Source organism: Anoplolepis gracilipes, chromosome 13, assembly GCF_047496725.1.
Source record: "Anoplolepis gracilipes chromosome 13, ASM4749672v1, whole genome shotgun sequence".
NCBI lineage: Eukaryota > Metazoa > Arthropoda > Insecta > Hymenoptera > Formicidae > Anoplolepis > Anoplolepis gracilipes.
In genome coordinates, this window is record NC_132982.1 from 6,933,989 (window position 1) to 6,950,611 (window position 16,623).

At 32.4% G+C, this 16,623-nt stretch overlaps 1 protein-coding gene across 1 annotated transcript in view; it reads right to left on the minus strand.

Annotated features, from left to right (window-relative positions):
* Nucleotides 1-13,858: 13,858 nt before the first annotated feature.
* The window catches only part of Pect (phosphoethanolamine cytidylyltransferase), a 42,804-nt gene continuing 40,039 nt past the window's right edge, over nt 13,859-16,623 (minus strand). Inside the window, exon 6 of the mRNA XM_072904896.1 lies at nt 13,859-13,907. Coding sequence (XP_072760997.1) covers nt 13,874-13,907 — 34 coding nt within the window. The 3' untranslated portion in view covers nt 13,859-13,873. The remainder of the gene's footprint in view (nt 13,908-16,623) is intronic.

The window sequence follows — 16,623 nt, forward strand, 5'->3', positions numbered from 1 at the left end:
TTTGGTAGAAATATGTGGCACATTCAATGCACAATTTTATTACATCTCGGAAGTATTTTCACATTTATCGTCTCTTTTCGTTTTAGTTATTTTTGTAAAATATTACAGTAACAAAAGACGCGATTAAAAATTGAAAAGAAGATGATTTGAACTTTTATCTTGAAAAAAAAGAATCATTCGACGAAAAGAGGACAATCTCTCTGATAATCCTGTTCTCGTCAATCAAAAAAGAACCGAATGCGAATTCGGCTCTATTAGCGACGGATTAATCGCAATAGCCGTGACTGGAAATAAAGTGTCACGTTTTGGCATTCCTTTTGACGTTCGCCCTTTGTTGTTTGCTTTGCCGAAATTATCACGAGAAGCGGGTGCAATACCGCATATCCCGTGGGGAATGGGAGCGCTTTGAACGATGTGCAAAGGACTCTAGGCGCTTCAAATTTCCCCCTGAATTTTCTCATCGTTTACACGTATGTCCCACTTTCAGCCCGAACGAACGTTGCCCGATGAACTGAACAGAATTCTCGATGAAAGCGACAAAGATTCTTTGTTTTAGGGGAAGAGAGAGAGAGAGAGAGAGAGAGAGAGAGAGAGAGAAAGCAGAATCAGTCTCGTCCGACTTAACTCACTCTGTTACTACTGACACTTCCGTATTCTTTTCACGCGAAGCATCGCGCGGGTCGTTCATTGACATCAGGTCGGCCTTTCTTTCCATAAAGATGGCAAGATATTTATTGCCCGGATTATAGATAATTTCAATAGTCAACCAACTGTGCGATTTCCGTAAAGGAAGGTAAGCGACTATTTTTATACTTTTTTCTCAAGCAAATATAAAAGTTTGAAAATAAAAAATAAAGGAATAAAAATGTTTAAATTAAATAAAACAAAAATAGAATAGTTATTTTATACCAAGTAAAACATTATTATTTTTTTACAAACTGCGGTTTCTTTAGACGAATTAATAAATTTATTTTGTTAGAATTCAATTGAGATATTTTTATTATTATTTCCAATTATTTCGCAAAGTAAATAACATTATTATTTGAATAATCAAACTTGGAAAAATAAAATTAAAAACTTTCTTATTTAAGAAAGAAAATTAATATAAAATAAGATAAGACGTAATTTTATTTGAAGATGCTCTGATGATAGAGATTCAATCGTGTCTAAAGCTCGCGGTTTAAATCGTTATATCGTTACATAATGGTTGGTACGTTGCTGCATGCAGACTGCATAAATCTGCATGTAGCAGCTCGAGGTGGAAGCCGCGTAAGTTCGCTGCTTCTTTTCTAAATGGACCGAGGGAGGACACTGAACTTCCGCTAAGAAGATAACTCGACGGAGGTTGCGTGACATCGGGTAGGCGCGCTTAAAATTCAACGGCGCAGCAGCAAGGTAACGTCATGAACAACGACGCCGATTTGCATATCAAAGGTGAGAACAAACTATTCAGGAGCAAGTCAGAAATCTTAAGCGCGACACGAGATAGCCGGAAAAATATTCTCCCACATGCACGTGTTTACACGCGACACTTTATACGCTCATGTCCGTCGTACGCCTCATCAAGCATTCCTAAACATTTCATTCTCTGACACCAGCAGCGTCTGAGAAATTGTGGACTCGGGAATGTTTGCGCAACAGCTTCTTATCCGAGCACGAATATTTCATGAAAAGCGCAAAAGTTGGGAGAGCAAACGTTCCTTAAATAACTTTTCTTTATGTGGAAGTTAGAAACGTATATATATGATTATGTTTAATATACAACAACACATTAGATAATGATATAAGAAAATATAATTTTTTATAAGATATAATATTATAATACAAGAATTAATAATGTCTAAAGACAGATAGATTTTTATCTCACAAGAAAAGGAGTATTTCTGAAATTCGTTATAATCCTCTGAAATTAATTGAATTTTCCCCAAGATAATTCTTTTAAGCCGAGACTTTTCTTTTGCCTTTTTAATAAAAAGAGAACGAGGAATATAATCAGGAAAAATCTGGCGGCGCGACATGTATATGGACCACGAAATAATTATACCATGAAAAATCTGTTATTTCATGTACATGAAAAGAGGATTTGAGAGCTGTATAATGCTTTTGTATCCGGAAATAATACGGCGTACATGTTTAATATCTCAAAAACCAAAGAAAAACTTCCTAAAAAAAAAAGATACACGTTTACGTACCTGTGAAATTTCAAGATTTGAAACGCGTGCGCGTGAAGAAACAAACGGCGGCGCCCCATTATTTCCGCTTGCTTTGGTATCAACGAGCAATCCAGCAATCGCCATCGATATTCGATGAGGAACGATCGTGGGCGAATACAGCTGCTCGTTACGCGCCCCGGTGCGTGTCCGGAGATGTTTAGTTAACCGTAGGAAATGTGGAGAGAGGATCCGCAGATGGCTTTGATCGCACGAGCGGAAACTTGCATGGGTTTTCCGCGAGGCTTAGATCCCCATCGTCAATGACCAAATCAAGGGAGGGAATCGGATTATAGGATTAGCAATGACATCTAATTCTGTTATTTAAGACTTTTATCCTTGTCAAGGCCATCTTTTTCTCTCTCTCTCTCTCTCTCTCTCGTTCTGTTCTTCGCACTTTCTCTCTTTTGCGAGAGGGATCAATGAATCACGCTTTGATACGAGCATGGAATTTAATTAAAATTAATGTGATAATTGTAATGTTAATAATTATTTTAATATATGTATAATAAAAAAATTTTAGCAGAAAAAGAAATAATGTTTATCTTTTATGAAATTTAATTTCTAAAGTTTATTTTTTAGATGATTTATAATTCAGGTCAGAAACAAGATAGAAAGTCTATATATAATTTTATTATTATATGTATCGTGTATATCTTAATTATCCCGATATATACATGTATTTTGTATACGTATACATTTTAATTCTTTAAATATATGTCTTTTATATTATACGACACACATGAAATTATAAACATAATTTCATTTCAAGTTACAGAATCTAATTTATCCAATTCTTTAAATATTTTCTTAATCAAAACTTTGATTTTAAAAAATTACAAATTAATGTCTCTATTTATTCGCTTTAAATTTTTTCCTCAAAAAATTATATAATAATTGTTTATGTTCTAATTATTACATTTTATTTTAGTTCTTTAATTACAAGAATGATAACATGTTGAAATTCGTTTGCGCTGAGTAAGACTTTTAGATGTTTCCAAGAATTTTTCCGTTCTTTCCGAGCCATCAAAAGAAAAGAACAGAAGAATCGAGAGTAGAAAGTTTCTCTCGTGGAAAAACAAGAAAGCTGACGAGCAGGAAAGCTCGCAATCAAAATGTCGGGTAATCTCGCTGAGGTTAACCCTGCTACGAGGGTTAAGGACACGATAAGAACGCGATCGGCGTTATCGGTCTACTTCGTCAAGAATCGAAAAAAAGTAGAAAGAGTTATCTAACAAAGAGATCGATGAATCGTCGAGCGTTTGTTCGCGCCACTGTGTATATTCGATTTCCTGCACGCGACTGCACAGGAAATAGATTCGTATATTCTGATAGAGTGGTGGGAGAGGAAGATAGCGAAATTAAAGCTTGCGAGAGAAGCGCCAACGATCTTTACACGCGAAAATTCGGAAATCTTTTATTATAAGGAAGTTCGCGAGAGATCGTTTCACGAATCACGCGATACGATCTGTGCGCCAAGAGAAATTTAATATGAGCCTTTCAAATCCCTTAGGCATCGTCCTGGTACCGAGTATCACCGATATAGTAACTAATACTTGCATTTAAAAATATTTGAATTAAAAATGGATTGGTTTTGAATTTTTGTGAGATTGAAACTTTATCTTAATACTTGATTTGTTCATATTTATTATATATATTTACTAATTGTAAGCTGATAATATTTTACTTTTTAATTATATCTAGTATATAATTTAATTGTTTATATATATATATTTTTTAACACATTGTAATTTGTAATACAGGAACAGATCCGTAATAGATATCTGTAACAATAGCATCTAATATTCCAATGAAATAAGAAAAGTAAGAAAAAAAAAACTTTCATAAGAATGTTAATTAAAATTATTACGAGCAAAGTATATGAAAAAGCTGACAAGAAAATGCAAGTATTTTTTGTAACTAAGCTATTTTGATCAAGAACTACGTGTAAAAAAAGAAAAAAAATATATAAAAGAATTTAATAAGATTATAAACAAAAGGCAGCAAGTGTTCGTTATTTTTTTAAGAGCTACTTTTGTTCCTTTTTTTTATTCGCGTATTATATTCAGTTCATATCTCTTTAAATATTCACATTGATAATTTTCTCTAATAATATCTCCCATTTTGTGACGACATGTAGTAAAGTATAAGTGTTATATGACATTTTTATTTCAGAAAATATAATTTACAAATATTTACTTATTATTGCTCAAAATTACATGCGTAATACTTTTATTTTTTACATTAAATAAAATTGTAATTAAATAACTTAGGACTGTAAAACTTCTAAACATTTTTTAATACAATATATCCATGTCATAAAAGAAAAAAAAATATTACTGTATGGCTAGAGTTAATTTCGACATTTTTTAGTGTTTTTTTTTTTTTGTCAGATAGAGATTACAATAGTTTGTGCAAAAATGGTACAACAACGAGTTCCATTATATTTACATAGCAATATCGATTCAGCCTCAAAGTTGGGTCGCACAACAGAAATAACAGGTAAAACAACGTTACACGGCGTGTCGCGTTACGAGAGTTTTATAAATAAGTCTGCCGGACTACAATAAATGGTAGAGACCAATTTATATCAAACATGGGGCGAGGTAAATACGGCTTTCTTTGCAGTATACATACTTTCAGAAGGCATTTACGGCCATCGACAACTTACGAGCCAGATGGCACAAATTCAGCTCGACATTTACACAGCGGTTCAAGAGTGTCTCTTATTTCGGCGTTTGTCCCTCAATATATATGTGTATGTGCACCGTGTGTGTGTGTGTGTATCCCGTTCCTGATATCGAACGCCGATATATACCGGCGTTTCATCGATAGAGTTCGAACCCTGAAGATTTATACGGGAGAAACCGCGCTCGCGCCGTTCGAGGAACGATAAATCTCAATCGCCGCAGCAAAGAAGTAAGGAGCAACCAATAATCCGCGTTTGTCATCCCGATAGAATTTATGAAATATAAAACATATGTAGCTCTTAAATTCACATCGCGTGTATAGCTTCTATTATTTATTTAAAATAATATATAGGACAAAATGAAAAACTGCATTTTCCCAAAGAAAGTACACACAAAGAAATATATGTCACGTCTGCCTCTCCCTACAATACAGTTTTTTTTTTTTTTATGGTCCAGTTAAATATAATATTAAAATGTGTTGTGTAAAAGATATGTTGCATACAGATCTATTTTATAAAAATTAATAGATTACATTAAATCGACTTAAGATAAATTTTATATGCAGTTATTATGTATACAATGTTCTTTGAAACAAAGCGGTGGTATACGTAACTTGTAGTCAAACACGTAGACCATATTAGGAAATTTATGTATCGGCAACTAATCACTGAGAATACAAACATCTCCCTAGAATCCCGTATTATATCGATGGGACTATTGCATTCCGTTACGTGACAGCCAATAGTTACGATCAACCATTACAGCGTCTAATCGTGATTATTGTGACGGGCAATTAAGTACAAATTACGTCAAATATATGTGCATCTAACGATGCAGCAGTGTGTATACGAGATATATTTGTACAGGGGAATAATGTAAGAAAGTTACATGTGTAAGAGATTCTTAGCTTATATTCATTTATATGTTACTTTAATTACAGCCGCGATATACAATAAGTTTGCTCTACAATTTACAAAGTTTCGCATCAAAAGTGAATAAAGAGGAAGCAATTGTAAATGTTTGTTGATACAAAGAAGAAAGAAATACAAAAGGTTAATTTATGACGGCTCTTCACTCGATTATCGCGATCGTTAAAAGAGGCAAAGTAATTTTGATTAGCCACGTAGTTTCCGATAATGTGCGAATGCTTCCGAAAGTATGTAGCGACCGATACCAAAGACGGTCAAGTGGGACTGCTAAATATAACAAATGAACGAGCTTATCGGGATTCGCCTTTAATGAGTATCGATCGGTAGATATTCTCGCGACGGAGCTTTTCCTTCCAAGAAACGCTCCACTCGCGAAAATTGTAGTTTTCGATGGGAATACCACAAAGATAATAAAGAACCCTGCGCTACCCCTTTTCTTCTCGCGCAATGTCCATTAGCAGTCATAAAGAAAATGAATGAATTCCTTTCGATGTTAATTAGCGTACTCGTTCAAAGAGCTCGCGCGCTCACGACTTCATTTAACGTCCATTATAAATTGCATTATTTTCACAATCGATACAACTTTAACGCATCGGTAAAGCGATACTCGGGGGATCAAATGAGATCGCTTTCCTTTCAGAGAAGTCGTTAACGGTTTTGTATTTCATTTGCATCTGTAAACTGATTTAGATCGTATCTTACGTATTCTATACGATTCTATACTCTGCTGGAATTCTAAATTAAAGTGTAACATTTTAATGAGCAAACTCTTCCCCTTCCAAGTTGTCTGCGTGAAAGATTTAACGTGCGAGTTTCACATTATTTACGCTGCACATATATATGTACAGATAAATTTTTGTAAATTTATTTTTTTGCACCCTCTCAAATATATTTTATTTCATTTTTATATGACAAAAAAATATGTAAAATACGATAAAAAAATATTCTAATAAATTTTTTTCCGAATAAAAAATTTCGCACGTTGTCTTTCTTTCCTGTTTAAAATATACACATCGCAACGTACGTCCAAAAAATTCGGATGGAAAAACCGTGCTAAATAGGAGATAAATCATTATTTTACAAGCTTTTGTTTATATTTTTAACTTTAGCTTCATATTGTTAGCTGTTATTAATTCTTTATGTTGCTATTAATCCTTAATGAAATTTTCTTTTCATTTACGATGATTAAGAAAATCAATTGTAAAAGTTAAGAGATTAAAGAAGACTTTGGTAACTGTTTTTGATTGTAAACTCAATAGCGAATACTATACTTCGTGCCATATCCACGATTAACTAGTTTCGGCGGTGCGATCAGTCAATCAGTGTTGTTAAATATTATCTAAACGAGAGAACACGAACGCGCGTCGCGCTCCTTGTATCTAATGAATATTGATTTCGCGCTAACCGGCGCGGATCCGTTTCGGAGCAGGAAGGAGTTGGGAGGGGTCTGGTGCATCGCTCGCTAGATAGGAGAAATTTCGGTCCCCGGTGACCGCGTAATGGGTCAGGCTCATCGCCTATCGCGTAAGTAAGATAAATGATCCCCTAATGCCCCCGCCGTGGCCGTAACGCGCGTAACGTGCAGATGAGCCGCCGATATAAAGCCGCGACTTCGGCTCTCGAATTTCACCGCTGGGACGCGATCCGTTTTCGGCGTTAGTTCGAAAGAGAAAGAGAGAAAGAGAGAGAGTGGGATACATTGCGCGAGATAGACGCGATGACAGATGAAACCGGAGCCGAATTTGCATGCAAGGTTACTATATATTTTTCATGCAGTTCTGAAGTAACATCTTCTTGTTCTTGTTGATGGGAATTCTGCATGGTTTCGTATAACTTATATATACATGTATTTGAGAAACTAAACATGATACTGATAAGAAACAAGAAAACTCAAGATAAATCACAGAGAGTAAATTATATATTAAATGTGTGCTTTTGTAATCTTATTTTTAAATAAAAAAATTTATATAATCGAGTCTTTACCATTAATAGATTGTAGGAAGATTTCTCCAAAGCACGTGGCAAACGTAGGAGGCAACTGCGGAATAATGCGTTACAAACGATTCGGTCGAATTCCGTGAATGAAATGAGTTTCACCGTGTCTGTAAATCGTTCGTAACATGGATCTCTCGCACAAAGAATCGCGTTAATTAAATCACACTCTCCGTTCCATCGAGATTCAGATAAAGTTCAATTCTCCATCAGGAATCTGTAATTAACGTGCCGTCCACTTCGGTGTGAAACCGATCATTCTCCTTTTTTCTACGCTCAATTCACAAATCACTTACATAATATTGAGTTATATAATAAATATTAATATCATTTTGAAGCTCCCGAAAAGAGGAAGAAAAAAAAGAGAAAATTCAAAAATATTGTAAATACCATGAATATATTTTTCGCTTTAATAATTCAATAATAATATTATTAGTTTACATATTATTTTTTCCATTAAAGAATACATTTAATTAGTATTTGATTTAATAATAACAATAATTGGATTTTAACTTATCCTACGGATATGTATATTCAAACAGACATTTTTGCAAAAACAGTAGCGTAAGAACAAAAGCTTGTGGTATAACATTTATGTATATCATAGTAATACATCGTGCTTGTTTACTGTCTTTTCAAAGCAGCGAAACGCCACTGTGAATATTGAATTTATATTTTTTCTTAAGAATCTTTTTCCTATGCTCAGAAAATATCTTTTATATCTACGCACTACAGGATTTCAATCGGGATAATGCAATCAATTCTTTTAGTTCTCCAACAATTGAATCGTCTTGTATATACTTACTTCGTAAATACACAAGATAATTCTTTCTCATTACTTTGTACATAAAACTTTAAAGGGTAGATTTTTTTTAAACCTGAGATAAAAATTATTGTGAGAGAATATAGAAAAAACTCTTCATTTATTATAATTTTAGTCAATTTTTGACATTAAATATTTTACTACTTGATTACTCGGAAATAAACAAGTCTATTAAAGTTTCATGTGCAACTAAATAAAAAATGTATAGTATAATAAATAATACGAGCTCTATTTGTTATCTATTTATGTGCCTGCAGCACTCTTGATTAATGAAAAAACATTCATCCTCAATCGCTTGTAACCAGAAAATTCTCGCCAGCATTTCCCGAGAAACGTCAGATAAGCAAAGGTAAAACAGAATAAATATGTATTTTATTCATAAAATATAATCCTTGGGAAATACTTCTCAGAAGCACGAAATAAGAGGAACAGAGAAGAAATATAACAGTTTAACGATTCATACGATTCAAACGATTGTAAACGATAATAACAATTAAGATTATAGTAGTTACAACAATAAATCATTTGCTTATTTTTCCAGATTATATCAATATCATATAATTATAACAGATATTACTATCTCTTCTCTTCGATTTGTTTATGAAAATTTATATTTCTTTCGCTATCTTAATATTTACATCTTCGCCAGAGGCAATAGCAACATTCCATCTTCCGCGAGAAGGTCTCGCGAGGATTCGAGAGAAAAATATCGAGATCAGAAAAGTTTAATAAGATACCACGAGCTGTCAGCCAAGCCGAATTAACGGCAGGCGTCGCGATCGAGTTCTATCGAAGATCAGTCGGCTGTTAACATCAAAGCAGACGAGAAATGAGGTGCTGTGTATGCAAGAAGATGTATTTACGTATCGACTCGTAAAGAGGCAGGCGAGAGCCCGTAAATACGTCCAACTTCTCTGCAGTTATAAATCTGATCTGAAACGCGTACATCCGCATGGGATGAGGGTTGGTTATATTTCTGAGAGGCAAAGGGAAAATCTTCTGGAACCTGACGTCACGTTTTCACGGGCGATTGGTGCCGTCAGTCTAAGGCGTCTTATTAGAAAGTTTAAATGGTAAATAAAACTTTAAATTAAAGCAGTTCTCTCGAGCAATGTCGCGCAGGACAAGTTCGTCGATGAATGAAATCGTATAATGTGAGAGATCGATTATTTCTTTCGATGAAAGAAAGAAGGAAGGAAGGCAATACCGACGATTGCCGAAGTCCAAGTTCCAGAATAGAAAATTGATCTGTGAATATTAGTATTATTAACGTCACGCTCAGATCAAGAAATTTCCTTTTCTTACACAACGATTTTATATGTGAAATTTTATTTTTCAGATAAATTCGTCTTCTTATAGTTTTCTACAAAATATGATAAAAAATACATATATAATTATAGATGTAAATATAAAAAATTGCAATTATGACAAAACGGTAAAAGTTAGAAGAACGTATATTTCTTATAATATATCATGTATTTGAAAAGGATATAAATCCGAAATTTCATGTTTTTAGAAAAAAAATTCAGATGTACAATCTTTTATTATATAAAGTAGACATTTATAAATATAAAAACTTAATATCGAGCAGGAGTGAATAATGTAAATTTTAACAAATTCTTTAATATATCAATTCGAAGTGTAAGAACACCGGTGGAGAAAGTAACGAGCAAGATCAAGCAAAATAAATTGGGAGAGCGGCACGCTAATTACAATCACGTGCATCGGCCGCAACCGCAAGTTTGTGTCCACGTGCCGCATGAAGAGACTGTCTTCTCCCGTGCTCCTCGTCCGACAATTACCGTCAATTATTCGATTCGCCCTGTGCAGGCAGAAAATCGCACCCGGAATCGCGTCGTTGCATCGAACACTAAGTTTTCCGCCTCGTTAGCGCGTGTCGTCTTGTCGTTCAAGTAACAAGGGACACGGAAGTCGCGTCGCGTCGCAGAAAAAGTCTAACTCGCTGGCGGAAATTAATGGGCCAAAAAAGCGACCGCTAATCCGCACGATCAAGCAGGCAGACCGCAAATTTTTGCGGCCGGGATAATCGCGCGGGATGGTAAAAAGAATTGCGCGCGTTGAGCGCATTAGTTTCTCAGGAATGAGCAATGATACGATTCTGCAGAAAAAAATGTATGCACGTAGCGCATTTCGAAGCAGGAACTATTTAATGTTAAACCCTACTGTGTGTAAAACTTTTTTATTACATTTGTAAAACGCGTGTTAAAAATTATAGGTATTACTAAAGGGAGAGTCTATTGAATCTAGAAAAATATCTTCTAGATATAATGCCATCGTTTTCTCCAAAACTGTATTCAGCTTTTTGCTTAGCATCTTCTATGAGATCTTTAAATCATAGGGATTTTAAAAATTAATTGCTTTTAATTATCGTGAAAAGTCATCATCCTCTAACCTACTTGTTAAGGAGATAAATGCTAATTATGAGAGCAAATGCTGCACGTTTGGACTCATAGATTTCTGTGCTAATTGCGTGTATAAAATTGCATATGTAAAATCTATGTACTGTTCATAGGATGAAGTAACAGCATGTCGACTATGTGTATTTGGTGTAGCCTGCGGGGATAATCGAGCGATGTTGGACTGTTTGACTAGAGCTTTGGAACCAGTTATGCGAACAAGCGAAGTTGAATACCTTCTAAGGTAACATTATCTGTTGATTTGTTATGATGCTACATTAAGAAAATTAGAGATAAGTGCCAGTGGAAAATTTCTTATTTCAAGAAAATTATTACCATATCCTTTTATCAAATTAATGAAACATTCATAATAATATTTATTAATCATTAAGTAATTTTTACTTATTTTGAGTATCGAGTTAAAAATATAATGTAAATATGATATATAATTATAAATTATAAATATAAGTTTATTCTGTAATTTTATTATGTATTATTTCCATATAAAACATATTTATAAAGAAGAAATGAGCTTGAAGCGAACAAAACTGGCAGCGGATGTTAAAATAAATATCAAGTTGATTGAATAAATTATATGTTTACTCAACAGTAAATTTTATCGACGCATTGCATTAATAATTGCAATCATTCAATCGACTAAATATTTACTGTATTAATTGTGTAATTTGTTTATTATAACTAGATAGGTATTTACTTATGAATGTATGCATTGTTTTCCAAAAAAACATCAGTTTTCTCTCTCTAGATAATCCTTCTCTTTAAAGAAACGAAAATAACATTTAGCATTTTCATATTAATTTTAATAATTAAACAAAAATTTTGTTAATTTTTTTATGGGATTCTGTAGAAAATCTTTCCAATTTTACTGCGGATCTTGGAAAATAAAGAACGTACTGACTTTTATTTTCCCACAATTGTGTGTGAGAAATGATAATAGAGTAGACTAATAGCATAGTCTTCTATAATTATATTTTTAAAAATACGTACAATAATAAAAAAATTATTCTTTTTTTAGCGCACGCGTCTTGTCGAGAGGTCGTTATTTATTCTGAAATTTATGTATTTGTTCATCATTAAGAAAGACGATGCATAACAAGTTATGCGACTATTCTGAACTGCAAGTTAAATAAAAGTTACTATAAATCTGAGTTTATAATTAGTTCGCTTTCGTTTGCTTTCACAATATCATTTGTGTTAGCAACTGTCATGAAACTTTCACGCGTGGTCCAGAACGCAAATTTATATCTGCCTGCCGTTACTATACAAGTCGAAATGCGCGCTATCGAAATATAACAGGTATGTGATTAATAAGAATGTTATAATGTCGCTGAAAGCTGACCAATCTGTTCTGGAAATTTGCATTTTTTTCGAAAGGACGTATTGGCATTTGTCACGTTTGCTATTACGAGCACATCTTTTTCTGGAAGAAAAAATTAATAGTAACATAATAAAAGTTGCGCGTCAAATTACCTCTTTCAATTATTTTGCAGTGTTCGCCAAAATAAAGCTATCATCTCTCTACTCCAGAATTCTAAATTTATGCCGGATTTGAATCCTGTTATCAGCAAACGCTAAATCTATTGTATGCAATGACAATGATAACAATACGTAATGGACTTTTTGAAGATAAAACGACTAAAAAATGAAAACAACCGATTCCTGTTTATAAACTCAAAAACCCGATATTTTATGTTATAGTTTATGTATAATCTACTTTGAAATGTACGTAAAACATAAGCAAAGTGCAAGTAAAAATTTTGATTATACTTATATAAAAAGATAAATGGTTAATGTTTTGGTAATTCTCAATTTTGAGTTATTTATTTATTTATTTGTTTATCAAAATATATGAGATAATCCATCACAAGTAAAAAAGAAAAAGAAAAGAAATGATGTAAAATTTAATGATAAATATTAAAGACTAACAATCATTAATAGATCGCATTATATTTAATTTAATTAAAATATACAAAATATATTTTGCTTTTTTTACTCTTCGTAAAATTCAGAGATTACAACTGCGGTGTCTAACTTTAAAATGCGACCCTATAAACGAACTTCCGAAACATACCAGATAACGGATTATCGAATCTCGATAACGCTTTTGTGTTGAGCAATAAATCGGGATTCGCGCGACGAGCATTCCGGTGGAAAAGATAGTCAGGGAAGTGAGAAAAATCGCACATGCGATAGATGCAGCCGGTGCAACCGCATTGAGAGTCATCCCAGAACGGCCGATGATTGGCGATATCGAGGAGAGAAACAATTGCAAAGTCACGGACTGCAGCAAGCTGCACGCGTTTTCCGGAGCCAGTCGACGGAATTGAAACAACACGTCCGTCGTGGTACATGGTATGCGCATCCATTCTTCGCTATTTCCTCCGATGATCGTGCAATTTTCGTTCTTTTTTGTCGATTGCGCGATTGCCATTATGAAAGTTTAAGCGATTTTTTCTTCGGAGATGATAAAATTGCATCTTTCTTCAATTAACTCTCACTGTAAAGATTACAGCTGATCAAAGTTAGCTGATAAAAACAAAACTTTATTATTATCTTAACTTTATTTTAGAATCTTCAAAAATATAATTGTCTACAATTCTTAAATTTTTTATATCAAATAATATTACGAAAATCAAAATTGAAAAATATCCATTATATTATATTTCTTGACAAAAATCTTAGTATGTATTTATGACCGAAAGAATATTTGACAGAAGTCTATTTAGTTACCTCTTCCGTTTATAGAAAATAAAGAGCTCAGAATTAGGATTTATCATCTATCCACCCAACATCACGCAAGTGAAAGGTTGGACCCACAGCATAGCCTAGGAATCAAAAAAAAACCAAAATTAAAAAAAAAATTATTTACCTCTAACAAAAATCAACAATCTACAGTGATGATGATTATTAAATGAATGCAACAATTTGTCAAATTGCATATGAAATTATTGTCGTTCGAAAATTCATTTTCGTAGTTGCGTGAAAAATATTCGCAAAGAATGTTGAGAAGATATCGCGAAAGCAACATATCACATCTATCGATTTCTTCGCTACGTGTTTGTGAAAGTCAGCTTATTATATTATATTATATTATTATTATATTATATATTAACCAATAGGATAAAAGATCCAACAATAATTCTGTTTTTGTTTCCTGCATTGAATATTGATCGGTCTTGATTTCTACTCACTAACCGTTCAGAGGCGAATTAATTCTGTCATGAATGAAACGGAATTGAGTTGTAAATAATACGCGAATGTTCTCTTTTAGCACATTTTTTTTCAGTAATATATTTTTTCATTTAGAACCGAAACAGTTTAACGAAGCTTCACTGATAAGAAAACTGAATTTTTGAAATTTCAAAATATAGATATGTGTGCTGAATAAGTTGATATTTGATATATCCTTTCTGCATGTTTTATTCAAAAGGTATATTTTGTTTTTTTATATATTTTCTTGATCGAGGAATATTATTTTTAGCTCTTCTGTTTTTTCGTTTCATTTGTTCTGCACACATTTTACATTTATTCTGTTTTTTATCTCATCAAATTATTAACAAGAATATTGTTAACTCATAAAGAACATCTAGTGAGTTTATTTGAGACTTTAGTTCCATTCTGATTCATCTAATAGTTGTTCCAATTTTTAAATCACAGAGTATTTAAAATTTATCTTTGTTCTACGTAAAAAATCTAGTTTTATTATTTTATTTATCTTTCTAAATTTAAATATAGTCACTCCTTGCTGTTGTAAATTCGTAACTTTATAGTTATTAATAATAAATTCAATAAGATTATACTGAATTCGATAATAATCACATTTTGTGCATATAAAATATTAAAATATGAATATAAATAGCTTTTGAGTTATCGAGTTAGTAATTAAAGAAAATAATTTTCTATTGAACTGTGTAATACAAATATATGACAAAATTCCATTAACCACTAATTTTGGATTGATTTTAATAAAACATTGCTTCTAGATATATAATTTCCAAGTTATTTAATAATAATTAAACTTCAAAAATTTTATTAAAAATCTCGCTTCCAATTAAATATTATGGTAGAGAGATAAAATCACTATTCAGTAAGAAATATCGCACTGATTGCTAAATGTGCTATTACTATCGAACACCTTGTATACGTAAATGAAATTCGCAACCAAAAATGCTGTTTCGTAACTTTAGCATTGCAACGACGATATGAATGTTCCTTGATAAAAATGCGCGCCGTTCGCGTCTCCTTCGCAAAAGATTGGTAACCAGACACGTTTTGCTGATCGATTTTTATCAGCTTCTCGTACTTCATAAACTGGAATGTATGTTAATCGGTTATCCCAGGCATGATGCAATGTAACACTTTCTCCGCAGTCTGGTACGACGGTTTTGGTGACGCCTGCTTAATGTGGTTTACACGTCCGATAATCATGTTATGGTTATCTGCAATCGATTATTCCAATCATGCAAAATCGAAAATATACCGCGGGAAAAAAAGAGAAAATGTAGATACAATAAAAATTTAAATAAGTATGACAAAAATATAAAGTTTCTTCATTATGACAAAACTTTATATAATATAATAATAATTATTATATAGTGCAAATAATAGCAAGCTGATATTTTAATGTGCATTTACAGCGAAGAATGCACATCTGGAATATGTTTTATCAGATAATTACGAAGGATACTATGTAAGATGATCAATTATCTGATCTCTTAGCCAGGTAGAAGAATTAGCTCTATGAAGAATAATTATCTCGCGTTAAACTCACGTTAAAAAATCCGATAATCGTGTTACGTACCACAGCGAACATTTTTTCGGTCAAAAAAATCTAATACGAATACCGTGAGGTTATTCGCAGAATTTATCGATACAATACTGATCTGATAATATACCTAGTATGTGTGTAAGAAACTGAATAATATTAAAAAATATTAGCATCGTTAAGAATGTTTGTTATGACTAAATTGACATTCAGCTTGACACTTTTATTTTTAGTTTAAATTAAAATGATGTATAAAAAGATTATTATTATGACTCATATTTGATAAGCTACTTTGTTATTTACGGATTCTTCAATAAATTTACAATCACTTAATCTAAAATTAAAACTAAAATTAAAATTAAATACTTTGTAATCTTCACGAATTATAAATCTATTAAAGAAATTTTTTATTAAATATCGACCTCGAGAGTAAATCGAAAATAATTTTGCAATTTGCCTACGTCTCTGAAGTTTAATTTTAGAAAATATTTTATTTTTTAATTTAAAAATCATCATCAAAAATCAATCGAGTTTATTGTTATATATAGAAAAAAGTTATTCCATATTGTAGTCAAAGATTTCATAAATAGATTTCAAGACTCTATATTTTACAATCGTAGCGAAAATAAGTTCTGTCATAATTACAAGGAAAAAAGATTCAAACTGTGAGTCAAAACAAGTGCTTCGTAGCACAATCAATCATTATATGCTCACACATTTTCCTCATTACTATATATATCAAGTAAGATACACATTCTACATTGCAGGGAAGAAAT